This window comes from Pagrus pagrus, assembly GCF_965226575.1.
Source record: "Pagrus pagrus genome assembly, chromosome: 5".
Classification (NCBI taxonomy): domain Eukaryota; kingdom Metazoa; phylum Chordata; class Actinopteri; order Spariformes; family Sparidae; genus Pagrus; species Pagrus pagrus.
The window spans coordinates 14,873,130-14,887,165 of NC_140189.1; the positions used below are offsets into that span (position 1 = coordinate 14,873,130).

Below are 14,036 nucleotides of genomic sequence, written 5' to 3' on the forward strand. Positions count from 1 at the left end.
ACATGTGACCTAGATGTATGAACAGCACTAAAACGTACTGTTTCACCATCGTCAGTTATTAATCTACTTAGCCACAAATAGATACATAAATACAGAATGCATAATTTCATTGCCATGTATCCTGTAATCAAAAAATAAGACCGGTATTAAAAATAACTCACTTCTAAAACAAATGCACAGGCTTTATGACTGGAGTCAGCGGTGCTTGTACCACTTCTGTCCACAGGGGTCGCCAGAAGCAATACAACATGAAAGTTCCTTGTAGCAGCTTTAAACAAACAAAATATAACTTGTTAATTAGTGAGGTTTAGAGATGGTGACGAGTGGATATTGATACTGTGAACAGAGCTGTTTACCAATTTCCAGTCTTTATGCTTTATGCTAAGCTAGGCTAACCTTTTTTCCTTCATTGTCCCTTGTAAAGCCTTTTGTAGCTACTGTTTTTGTTTTTTAATAAATGTATTTATTCATTTATTTATATATATATATATATATGTATGTATATTTGATTTACTCAAATCTCAAAAGAGATTGAAGGTTTTAACAAGGACTGTTACTGAACTTAGTAATCAATCACTTCATGGACAATTGTGCTTTGAAACAATTCTGCTCACACTGAGGGTTTGATTCATCGTGTGAATTATTGAACAGAAACTCAGTAATCTAACCCCCGACTATCTAATAAACTCAGCCAGCCCTGCAGCACACAAACAAAGGAGACGTCAGACTCTCTTACAGTCCACTGTGTTCAGGAGAACACAAACCTTTTGGTTTATTCACAAACTGCAGACTGTACTTTTGCAGACCTAATGTCAGACCTAATAAAGTTTTACTATCAAAAACAGACATGTACAGGAAATATCAGAGAGATGTCGACACACACATACATTCATCTTGTGCGAATTCACCCAGACACATTTAGAGGCCATGAAGTTCTACAGGAGAATAACAACCTTTGAAATAAGCAGGCAGTGTAGTCACTGAAGTCAGTGCAAATATTTGAAAACATGAGGAGCGCTTGGCAGCGTAGAGATGAAGATTTTATAGTTAGCTAAGCAAGAATGTGATATATTGTCAGTTGTAGCCCTGTTCTTCCACACCAGTGTTGTATATCAGATGTTTTGTAGTCAACACACTTCAACAAGACGTTCAATTTGCCACGTAGGATAAATCAAGCTCTCCTTCACACAGTTCAAATATCTGAGCTCAGTATCACATTACACAGAAACCTTTGAATTGACAGCTTTGCCGTTTTAGTAGACAACAATAACAGTAATCTCTCATCTCAGGTGCGAAGTGAAAATGTTGCACATTAACATGGGCAAAAGACATTTTGGACCACAGATGTCCTACACAATTTGTTTGGACTCTCAAATGACACTTTCAACACAGATTAAACAACAATGACAGGAAAACACCACAACCAAGCATATTTTCCCTCTCTCTCTTTATGGAAGTGCTCTAGGAGGACGCCAGAGGTAGTTACACTTCGACAAAATGTCAGAGACTGAATTCTGAAAAGTTCAAGATATCAACGGGCAATAATCCACCATCCTGCTGTTTTTGCATAGCTTGATAACAAGAGATCGAAAAGATCTAACTTCACCAACATCTGCATTGTTTTACATTTCTGCATGAAAAAGCACAAAGGAGAGGTCGGTGTCGGCACGATCAAAGTTATCACGAGTTTGGAGTGCTACAAGATGTCAAAATGGTGCCATCAAGCTAAACCCATCCTGAACTTTAAGAATTCCATACTTGAATGTCACTGTGTTCATGTCCCAACTGGGTCGTAGCTTATAACCTGTGCTGTTTCTCAACTCTGTGATAATCCAAACATGTTGAATCTCATCGGTGACAAAAGCCATTTCCATTTATTTAAAAAAAATATATAAATAGTTACCATTGAAGTTGCTTTAGTTACTGTTGATGTTACGTCAATTCAATCCTACAATGGTGATGTTTGTGGGGGGATGAATGATTAGCAAATTCATTTTAACCACCCAGGCTGTTATGTAATCTGATTCTTTGAACTCCTACATGTCCAGTCAGTCTAATTAAAGCATAGATTGACCTCCCGGGAACTAGGCGAATTGGACATGAGAGTGGTATTGATCTTCTCATCCAACTATAAGCAAGAGAGCTAATAAGCTTATTTCCCAAAATGTCAAACTATTCCTTTAAGTAGAAATAGTCCCTAGCAGTATCGGCCAGCTGAACTGGCTGGCTAGCAAGCTAACTTCAGTAGATATCTTATTATTCACATTCTGTTGATAATTTTAGTTATTTTTTAAATGCTTGTACCTTTAAAGTCAAAATTCAAAACATCACCATAGTAGTTCACACATCAAAGTAGAAATGGAAGAAGTCAAACTTAAGGCACTAGAACTGCTGTCACAGATGACCAATAGTTCACAGATAATCAGTTTTAAACCAAAATCCATTTCGGTGTCACTGTTCAACTTTCTGGATGGGAACTCTCAACAATTACAAATGACAAAACACTGGCTCTTCGTCATATGACTACATAGGGCAGTGGGAGTTTTGGGAGAATTTTTGTCTGGAGCTTTTACTCACAAACAGAAAATATAATAACAAAAGCAGATGTGATTACATTTTAGGTGGATTTTCCCTTTACCTCTTTCAGGAGGTACATTCGACTCTGCGTCTGTAATATCTACAGTCTGTGATATGCTTTTACACTGGAGGTGATTGTTTTTGTATTACGGCTTTTCCCTTTCCCGCCCAGTTTGAGCTAACTCATCGTAGCTTCTAAGTGGTTACCAGTGTGGATATCAGCAAACATTTACTGGGGCGATGATTTTATTCAAGGTGAAGAGGTAGAGTTGCAGCGGTGCTCCATTTTCAAGGTATATCGTGGTCCAAAAATTGCAGTATTGACTTTAGTTATTACAAAACAATATTGTCTGTCAGGACATAATATTTAGTGAAAGCTTTTGTTCACCAATAAATCTCTATAATTATTGTCAGTGATAACAATGATTATAATAATTGTGACATAGCGTTTAATGTGATATTTTCTCATTGGTTTTTGTACCATGAAAATCTCGTATCGTTGCAACCCGAGTTGAAACCAGTTGTTTGTTTAGTCAGTACTTTCCAAATACTGACTAAACAAATGCCTCTAATGACAAACATCTTCTCAAGTATTTAACAATTGTGCTGAAAAACTCTAATCAAGCACCACTAGAATATCATTAAGGGGGAAATTTTAAAAGATTGTGGTCTTGCACTTCATCAGTTTCTCCATCTGACATGGCTTTGGCCCTTTCAATACAAAATAATACATGTGGATAATTTGACATGACACTCTGTTCTATTACACATGAAATGAGGAGAGACAAACACACTAGCAAGTGAAGAAAATTATAAAATACAAAGAACTCGATCGACATAGAAACATGTAAAATCAAACACATGTATATAAAATAAAAGATTCTGAAGGCAAAGCTCAACAACATCTCGTATTTTCCAGAGTTGAGCTTATTGCCGTGTAAAAACAGTCATGTCACAGACATCGTGAAGGCCTCTATATTTATCAAACATTTTTCTTCCTCAGAAATTCGCTCGTGGATCTTCTCAAAATGTGTTTTATATTTTTTACTTATTTCCTTTCCTAAATCATGTTTGATGAATGGACAAATCTCCATAAAGGGGAAAAAATGAACCTTATTATTAAGGCACTGGCCTTTACTCAGAGCATACATCAATCAAACTCACATGGAAGGAGTTATTTTGCAGTAGTCTTGGCCTGCTAGATAACGAGAATAGGCTCACACCTAGAGACTGTTTTCCAATTTATCCACCAGAAGATTTAACTTAATTCTGTGGTAATCCAAATCCTGATTTTAGTCATATCCTGAGGCCTGTTTCTTTCCCTTACTTAAAGTGGAAGTGCAAAATAAGTCAGAATAAATACTGAATAAATACACGTACGACATAATGGTATCAGAAATCCAGATGTTGCTTCCTGTATCACTGTCAGGCTCGCTTTACGGCCGTATAGAGAGGCTGCTGACAGCCAAATATGTTTAAGTCAACATAGCTCGGATTGTTGCAGGCCAATAAAAATACTACACGGATTTGGGTCACCAGTGACCTAAAAATAGGTGGTTCGGAAGAGAAACCTCCCTCAACTCCAGTTTCAAGAGTTTTCACTGGCAGCCATTTTGGCTCAGAGTCATTACCCCCTCTTGATAGTGTAAATGGTGTTTTTTTTTCCCCAAGAGTTAACAAAGTTTGACGTTTGGGGTCAAATACTACGTTGAAAACAGCCTTTGGAAAGTGAGCAGCTCAACATCTCTTTCTGTGAAATGTAAACAATGTCACTGCATGCATAAATAATGACAAAATAAATAATGGAGAAAAAAAAATATCCAACAAATAAAAAAAAATGGATGAGTAAAACACAAGAACAAGAGCCTTAAAGCACGCCAATGTAAAGGTTCAGTCCGCAGTTATTCAGCTGCAGGATGTCAGACAGGAAGAGAAGCAATGAAGGAAGTTAAGGAAGACAGAATAGCTGATTATTGTTAAAGTTATGGTGTAGGTGGAAACTAGTAAACACAGAGGTTCATCTGTAAATGTTAAACTTATTAATGGTCACACCATTTACAGAGATTTCAATCAGCAAATGAGTTTTCAATCACTACAAATAGTCTAATCGGTATTATATAATTATATACTCAGCTGTGGTGAGTGCAGTTACACAAAAAGGCAAATTCATTATTTGGTCTCTTGCAGAATTTATGAGGACATTTAAAGACAGACAGTTTGGGGACACTGATTGGTTGAATTGATGGCACTCGCAGCCATTGTGTGATTGTGAACTGGACAATTTGCTTTGTCTTTGCTTTAAAGCTATGTTCAGACAGGCAGCTCAGTTCAATCACACATATCAGTTTTTTTTTTTCGGTGTGTCAAGAGGAACAGCTATAAAAATGGAAGAGGGCCAGAAAGGCAACAATGCACCCCGGACAAATGAAGACATATCAGCACAATGGCTTGTTGCTGTTCACATGAAGACATAAACATACACTTAGCATGTGCGCATTAGCGTTGATACAGTGACATCCAATGGTAAACGGGAGGTAATGATTGTGTTCAAACCCAAATGAGTCACATAAAGAAGAGTTCCCTCCTGTCTGAACGTAGCTTATGTCTGCATTATGCATGGAAGATATCTATGTTATCCTTGTTGCTGCTTTTTTTGAAGGTTAAAGTTTGCTGTCGATGTCTGGGTGAAGTCCATTGCTACTTTCCAAATGGGACCTTGCTACAACAGGGAAGGCGCAGCGACATCAACGTCAGTTCTTTGTGCATCAAAAGTACGAGCAACAGGTCAACTGCTGCTGCAGAGGAAGGGGGCAGGTGGTTTACTGCATTTTTCCAGGTGGATGCACGCTTGTCAAGAGCATGTCACCGGGGCCTGCTGTGGGCCATGAAGAGCAGCACCTTGCGGATGCCGCTGAGGCGATCTTTCAGAGAGGTGAGGGCCAGGAACGGCAGCTGGGCTCGGCCTTCTAATGGGAAAACCGCTAGTAGCCACCAACACCACGAGGGACCGTTGGGAGTGGTCTGAAGGGAGGAAGAGAAAGAGGGGACACAGTGAGAGGGTATTAAAGACAAAATGAAGGAGAACTGCTTTTATTCTCCGTTGACGTTTTTTTTCTCCGTCTTATATAAAGATAAATTGATAGTTGATCTCCATGCTACTATCGTTTTGTACATACAAAAAACATGTTGATTTCTAAAACTATCAAATGAAAAATGTGACTTTGCAAATTGTGCGTTGTGTGTACCTGAAGTACAGAGTCTTTCCGAGGCATGGGTCCAAAGTGTCCTTCAATGCGTTCCTTCTGCTCTGCCTTCAGGGAGTCGACCCACACCAGGGCCTGGTCGTACACCGTGTCATGTAGAGACTGCAGCTCCCGCTCTGCCACGCCCTCCACCTGCACACACACACACGTTTGAGCTATGGCATCTTCTCGTATTTCTCGTCTTTTGTTTTCATACCCTCTCCCTCCAGCCACACCTCCCCACATACCTTAACATCCTCCAGGTACTCTATATCAGCTGTGTTGTATCCATCCCTCTCACGGTGCTGAATGACTTTAAACCTCCGTCTGCCGACGGTGTCCACAACCGAACGGCCGTCGGAGAAGAACTTCACATCGCGGATCTCCAACAGGCACCCGTAGTCTGCAAACCTGGAGACAGGAGGAGGAAGAGGACGTGATGTTATAGAGATCATGGATACATACTCTGAAACTGAAGCGCAGAAGAAAGCACATCCTAGCACTGACCCTTTGAGGTTGTCTGCCAGACACATGCCAAAGCAGTTGGTTCCCATCTCCATGCATCGGCGAATCATCAGCCTGTAGCAGGGCTCGAAGATATGGAGAGGACACGGCACAGTGGGGAAGGCCATGGTGCACACGAATATAGGCACATTCTTGTTAAGACTGAAGGGAGACAAGAATAAGGGAGCGTGTTTGTAAGGTCAAAAATGAACTTTCTGTCTCAACATCAATCTTTAAAACAATTAAAAAAATATAAATAAAACTCCATCTGCAGCATTAATCTCAACTGACCTCTAAGTCAAATGCATAAAAAACCCAAACTGGGTTGAGTGAGACTGAACCCAGTTAAAGAGAAGTTATTTACTGGAGACAGCCAAGTTTGTTGCAGCCTCCAGGGAGTGAAACTTGATACCTCATGTGACGTGCATTAAGAGGTCAGTGTGTCAGACATGTGTGTTTTCTACAGTGGGTCAGTAGGTCAACAGCAGAGGGGGATATTCACATGTGAGTGTTCACGTCTGTCACACATACTCACACACATGAAATCAGATTCTACGTGAGAAGAGAAAACAGGCTACATACGGCACTGATAAAGAGACAGTGGGGGAGAGAGCAGACTTACTTTGAGAGCTCAGCTATCTCGTCCTGGTGGATTTTCTGTCTTTCCATGAGCTCAGAGGGAAGATACTTAGATATCAGGCTCTCCATTAATACTGTCTTACAGTACTGCCTCTGGACCAGGTACTGGAGAGAGACGCACACAGAGACTTCATCACATACATGTTAACAGTGGCAGAAACATGCAGAGACAGAGTTTGGGTCACATTTTTTCAACAACATCCACATTAAGGCCTGCTCTATATTTGTCACACTTATCTAAAATCTTTCTCACTCTAGCATCAATCAGATACGCCCAATTCCTATTGGGCATCAGCCATGACATAACCGATCCAAATAAAAGTTGCTGTTATAACGTTCAGTGCTTTCCTCTTTCAGTTACATTCAGTACAGTCATGGCAGGTCACCAGCTCTGTTTTTAGTTCCATATCAACCCCTGGCGTTATGTTACCTTACATAAAGATGACGCAAATCAGTTCCACATTGAGGTTAACAGATTTTAAGACCCTTCGTACCTCCGACAGCTCCTCTTTACAGAGTGGACACATTGGGTTGTGGTCCAGACATCTCTCCAGACACTGAAGACAGAAGGTGTGACCGCACGGCGTCGTCACCGGCTCGTAGAAAATTCTGGGTGGGAAACAAGGTGACATTTTCTTTCACGTTTGACCAAAAGCCCAAAGATAATCAAGATATAAGACGTTAAAAAGAGCAGCAAATCCTCATATTTGAGAAGCTTGGGTGTTAATGTCTGGCAGTCTGGTCCCACACAGGCTACTAGTCAAAACAAACACTCTTACAGCAAATACTGATGCCCTAAAAGCTACTGTGTGTCACATTGTTTTATTACAGACTATATAACCCTAAGCGGCAATTTAGCACAGCACAGCTGAACTGCTAACTGATTTATTGCATGGTGTATAATAAAGTTAGAGTTCTGAATCGAGCTGTAAAGCTAATCTCACCTCATGCAAAGAGAACACTCCAGATCTGTCGGGTCCAAGACGTCACCGACCGAAGACCTCGAAGATTCATTCCCCTCTGCTGGCTCTGATAGAGAGATTATCAAACACATGATAAGACACAAAGCCGGCTAACAGAAAGAGCGTGTGTGTTTGTGCACAAATTTCAAAAGCTCACCACACTTGGATCTCTTGTGATCGTCGGCCCTCTCCCGTCCTTCCTTCTCCAGCTCCTCCTCCTCTGTGTTCCTCCGTTTCCGCTTTAGCAGTAAACACTGGTCCAGCCTCCCGACCTTAGGCTCTCCCTGACCTTTGACCTCGCATCCCTCCAACCTCTCAGGCACAGGAGGGGTGAGGCCGAGGCCGAACTCTGACGACAACAAGCTGGAACTGAAGCTCTGAGGAAAGGATGGAAGGAGAGGACAATGAAACCTAATTTCTCCTCAGTGTCATGCTGACTAACAGAGGTAGAGCAGCCCTTACCTGGGAGGGAGTGGTAATGCTGTTTTTGATGTGTGCTCTGAAACACACTGTATTGCAGTCTGAGATGTGTTCAGGTACCTGATCCATAACTGGAGCCAGGAGATCGCTGAGGAGCTGAGAGGAGATGACAGACAATGACATCATTATTCTTTATTCTAACGATTCTGCATGCATTCATTATAAAATAAGAATCTAAACTGCTGATGCAATGTGTCGTGTTTTCTTTAAAATAGGCTGCACACAACTGGGTTCACAAGGAAATTACTGCAGTTCTGATGTTGGATTTACCTTGTTGACCTCAGTCTTGGCCAGTCTACAGTCGGGCTCTATGGACAGACACACCAGGTACTCTCTCAGAGCTTCCTCCGTCCTGCCCAGCGACACCAGGGCCTGGGCCTTACGAACATGACCCTGCAGGCAAGAGGAAGATATGTCACTTATCTAACATCCACATGGCAGCTTTATACATTTGGAGAGGAAACTAATATTTATATATTTGTGTATAAGGCTGAATGAGAAAACGTAGTTGTGTGCAATACCTTGGACCAGAGAGGCATTAGTCTGCAGGCCATCTCAGCGTCTCTCAGCGCGCTCTCATAGTGTTTGAGACTGGAGTGGATCTGGGAGCGATTACTGAACAGTATGTGGTCCATGGGTGCTGAGGAGGAGAGAAGGGACAGTCAGTCAGTTAGTTATGACCGTAGTTAGTTTGTTGCAAATTTCACTCATTATTGATTAACAGTGAAAAAAGCTGCTCTGCTTGTGTTTGTCTGAACAAGTCTTAAACCCAAAGACATTCAATTAACAATGATCTAACACAAAGCACAGCTACAACTAGAATGGGCATACCTCCCTTTTATACTCACTCATAGACACAAGCCACCTAAATACACCCCATTTCTTTCATTAAGATCCATGCATTTCCCCCTGAGAAACTGACAAAAAAACACCCTATCCTGCAATGTTAAAGGGACAATATGTAAGAAATTTAGTTGAAATTGTAAAAAATTAACAACAATTATCAACAGAATGTGAATATGTAGTGTGTTTCAGAGAAAAAAGCAGAAAAGCTGGAACCATATATATATATATATATATACATACACATAATAGGTATATATTGTTAATAAAGTGAAGTGTCCACCCATTTTCCTACAGATTAAAACCTTTACATTCTCTATAAGATGCATGACCTCTATTCTAAGACAACTATTTCACAACATACTGCATCAGTCACGTTTTTATTTCCTCGTCTTTAAAACCTAAATTCACTGGTGATATAAGGTTTTGAGTTATATGTTTAAAATGGCTCAGATTCCACATTACAAAACATGTTGTGAAAAAACTGGCTGCCTTACAAAACCATGCAGCACTATCAAGGTCACCCACATTCCAGGTTTCATAACTATAAAAACTTATGCAAATGTCACAGTTAGCCCTATGGGAACCAGAGCGAGATACACGCCATCATTCTGCACAGGAACGAGCAGTATAATCAATAAACCAATAAAAAGAGAAATGCCGTTTGGGAGACGCCTCGAGTGAAAAGTGTTATTTTAAATTATCACAGTAATCACTGCACAGTGCTTATTGTCAACAATGCTGCTTTGTTTCACATAGACACAGACACACACACACACACACACACACACACACACACACCTAAGCTAATTATAACTCTGAGGACATTGTACTGACATGACAACATTATTCAAGCACATTTTTAAAGAGCATAAATATATTTTCATAAAACACACTGATAAACAGTCTAATGTGCAGAACAAATTCTGAAGGACAACAAGCACTAATTCTCTTTTGCTGAACTAATTTGCACAATTTTTTTATTTGGGTCGTTCCATTATGAATCGGACGCCATTATTGAATAACTACGTATGAGTCAGAGCGATGCAGTTAACGAGGCAGACTTTAAATCCTCCACCTGGATCAGAGATCACCATCGGCTACCGGCCGCTTCTGTGATTCACTGCAGTTTAGAGCTGGTTTATTCAAAATTAGACAGTTATGTCACTCTTCGTCATCATTTATCAAAACATTTCGCTAACCATGGAGAATCACTTTGAATAACACTGTGGCGCACAAAAACAGCACAGGACAATCCTCTCCTATGACTGTCATTGTTGTCTGAGCAGCTCCACTGCAGCAGCCGGCAGATAAACGCTCTACTGGTGGGTCAGCCGGTGTACAGAGACGTGGGTGTGGGTGAATAATCCTGACCGATCAATCCGGTGATTCTATCCGCTGTCTACTGATTGGCTCGAGAAACTCTCAACTGTCAGGGAAACAAGTAACTATAAACTTACACAACCCGCCTGTAAAGTAGAGCATTGCTCAGTCTTCAGGGCCGATGCCGATACTGATATAAGTGAGTAAAGAAAATTCCAGAATCAAGATATCAGCATAAAATGGTCCCTCAAACCCTTTTAACAAAGATAATGTGGTGGAGGCAGGATATTTTATAGTTTGACATTAAACTTTATAATCCAAAAGGACACCAGTGCACTGAAACAGTAAATTTCCTGGGAATGTAATGATTATAAATTACCTCAAGCTACTTTTCTACATGTTCTGTAAAACAAAAGTTTCCTATCTGGGGCCTATCTGACAATATCAGGGGCGTCACTGTCTGTTGAAAAGTGGTGGGGACATCAGGCCGTAATTACAGCGAAAAAAATGGCATGATAGCACATCAAAATTCATTCATTGTCATTAGTTAGCCAACATTTCCTAGTGCAAGCTACTTTTTGGCACGATTTTAAAGGGTCAAGAAATTCAAACTAAGAATTTTAATATTTACATTATTCATGAGGTAACAATACAAACTCAGTAATATTCATCTTTTCAATAACTGAATACACAAGCTGTTCTCAGAGGAAAATAAGGTCCTCAGAACACTGTTTAAAGATAGAAAGGTGGCAGGGTCCGCCACATATATATTTAGCTTGTTTAGGAATAAATTTAAAAAAATCAGTCAATGAAGATCTTTCTCTTCTGATTAAAACTTCTTCACCCAAAACTACCAAGTGCACTTTTAACTAATGATGCTTTATAAAAAGTGATGGGGACAAATTGGTCATTTAAAAAAAGTGGTCAATGACACATATGAACAACATATATGCCAATACTGCAATATCTGTAATAGGCCGATATCGGCCGTAGATATCAGTCTGGCTCTGGTGTGGAGTGACTGTGAGCTGCAGTAGAGCAGCGCACTGAGGCCAAATGAGGTCAGGTCAGCTATCCCAGCCATAAAAGACGTCTGCCTGCACCAGAGGAGACTCTCCAGCTCAGCAGTCCACACTACTGCAACTGTTTTTCAACAATACATTTCAACTGCTTTATCAATTAAAGAAAACAATGTATGTGAACAGCACATAGATGACCATCCAGCCTGAGAGGGTCCTAATAAATATCTGTCTAAACAATACAGGAGGTTATTATATGACTACAAATAATCAGGTTATGTAGGTTACAGTTCACCTCTTCACCACCAGCTCTGCTTGTATAAAACCTGCCTGTGAGAGAGCATAACCGTCCCCCTCCTGGTGACCTGCAATAATACCCTTGACCCACATTTGCCTGAATCATTGGTTGACGTTACACAATGAGGCGGGTTACGTGCTTACGCAATGTTTGGTCCACTGGCCCAGCCTACATAACGCTGTTATCCAACACATGGCTGGAGAGGGAGTGCTGTGACGTGCCGCTCCTGCGAACTGTGCCACCGCCACACGCAGTATGTAGCACACTTACGAAACTCAGTCATGTGTTATTACTGACTATTTAGCTCTTTGTGGCCTCATGACAAGTGAGCTGACCTGATGTTGTGAGGCAAAAAGGCTCGTCTTAACCAAGAGTAATGAGAAAAACATGCAGGTCAAGTAGCGCAGACACGTAGTCGGCTCCCCCCTCACATAACTGGCAGGCATGTTGAGTAAAGTTTCAATACATATAACACTACGCCGTTCAGTGACCTACCTATCGTTATGGCTTGGTTGTATTTCTCCAGCGCTGCCTCCATCTTCTTCTCCGAGTACAGTCCGTTGCCCTCCCGCCTCAGCCGGCCGGCCTGGTGCTGGCTCGGGAACCACTTGGCCAGCAGGTTGCTGAGGACCACGTTGACCCTGTAGCTCTGGACGTCGGCCACCCTGGAGCTGTCCCTGCACTCCTTACACATCACCGGCTTCTCCTTCTCCTTCCTCTCCCTCTCCAGACACTTCTTGCAGAAGCAGTGTCCGCACGGCAGAGTCACGGGCTCGTACAGAAAGCTCAGACATATCCGACAGGAGAGGTCTTCGTACCCTCCCGGGCACCCGGCTGCCTCCTCTCCTCTCCTCGGGCTCCTGCTTTGACCGTCACCCCCGTCCTGCCTCTTGATGCTGTCCGACAGGTACTCTATGAGGTTGGACAGGTGGACGGCTCTCAGTCTCTCTGTCTCCGAGGCTTGTCGGTAAACCTCGAAAGCTTCGGCCAGTTTGCCCCCGAAGGCCAGCGCGTCAGCCCGCTTGACCATCAGCTCCTGCCGGCTCCCTGCATCCCCCAGACCCGCCAGCTGACACTGGTAAATATCCGCCGCCAGGTCGAAGTTTTTCGATTGGAAAGCCTCTGCTGCCAGCTGCAGCATGCTCTCACTCTCAGTCCCCATGTCCTGCGGTTGTGTGAAGTCTGTCCCCTCACCTGTGAATGTGGCCAATACCTCCACTGCCATTCATGCTCGCTGCTGGGAGGCTGTGACTACACTGCACACTGATGCTGTGGACCAGGAAGTACCTATATAATTGTCAATGGAGCAGCGCAGGGAAAAAAAACTGTTACGTAAAAGTTTTGTCACGTGACGCCCACCAGCTGTTCTGATTGGACGAGTTGAGGAAAACTGTTATAAAACAAGCTGCCATGTAACAGTTGGAGTGCTGGGGCAGAGGGCCGGAGCCTGTCTGAGCTGCAGCCACGATCCACATAACACAGGCGGGTCAGCTTGTATGGAGGCCCAGGTGGGACCCTCGACACACACACACACACACACACACAATGAGGAGTTTTACATTTTTACATTTCAAAAAAATATTCCGAGTAAATCATGTAAAATCATATTACCGGTACATCTAGTGTAATGTGAAAACTATTCCCCAGTTTAAAATATGTTATTTCATTTTTTTTCTCCAACACTATCTGGCGACCCCTGGAAATAATCTTATGACCGCCTTCGGGGCCCCAACCCTCAGGTTGAGAACCGATGACCTAGTTTACATAAGAAAAAAATCGAAAAATCTGTGATCTATCAGCACTATTAACATCAGTAAGATAAGAACGGTTCAGACTTTTAAGTGTATTTAAAGTCAGTAAAGACGGTGAATAGTGGTGATATAAGAATAAGAAATACTTTGCTGATCTACAGGAGGGAAAATGGGGTTACCACAAAGAAAAACAAAGTCAGCATAGAGGAATTATAAGAAAAATCTAAAACAGAGAATCAATACTAAGAAAATAAGAGTAAGAATTTACAAAATGTAAAAAATAAAAATGTAAAAAAAATATATATATATGTGCATTACTTTGATAACTGATCACTCAGGGCTGCAGACTAACGTTTCATACCGGTTGCATTGGTGTGCCTGACTTCTTCATTTAGATG

At 41.6% G+C, this 14,036-nt stretch overlaps 1 protein-coding gene across 1 annotated transcript; it reads right to left on the bottom strand.

The window, feature by feature from the left end:
• Window positions 1–732: 732 nt before the first annotated feature.
• LOC311257947 (LON peptidase N-terminal domain and RING finger protein 3-like) lies at window positions 733–13,389 on the bottom strand. Its single transcript, XM_084353937.1, has 12 exons — window positions 12,383–13,389; window positions 8,926–9,044; window positions 8,675–8,797; window positions 8,387–8,500; window positions 8,082–8,301; window positions 7,907–7,991; window positions 7,457–7,571; window positions 6,946–7,067; window positions 6,327–6,485; window positions 6,068–6,230; window positions 5,823–5,972; window positions 733–5,598 (listed from the first exon to the last, which is right to left on the bottom strand). The coding sequence occupies exons 1-12, from the start codon at window positions 13,110–13,112 to the stop codon at window positions 5,440–5,442; spliced, it is 2,259 nt and encodes a 752-aa protein (XP_084210063.1). The 5' UTR covers window positions 13,113–13,389; the 3' UTR covers window positions 733–5,439.
• Between the last annotated feature and the right edge of the window lie 647 nt (window positions 13,390–14,036).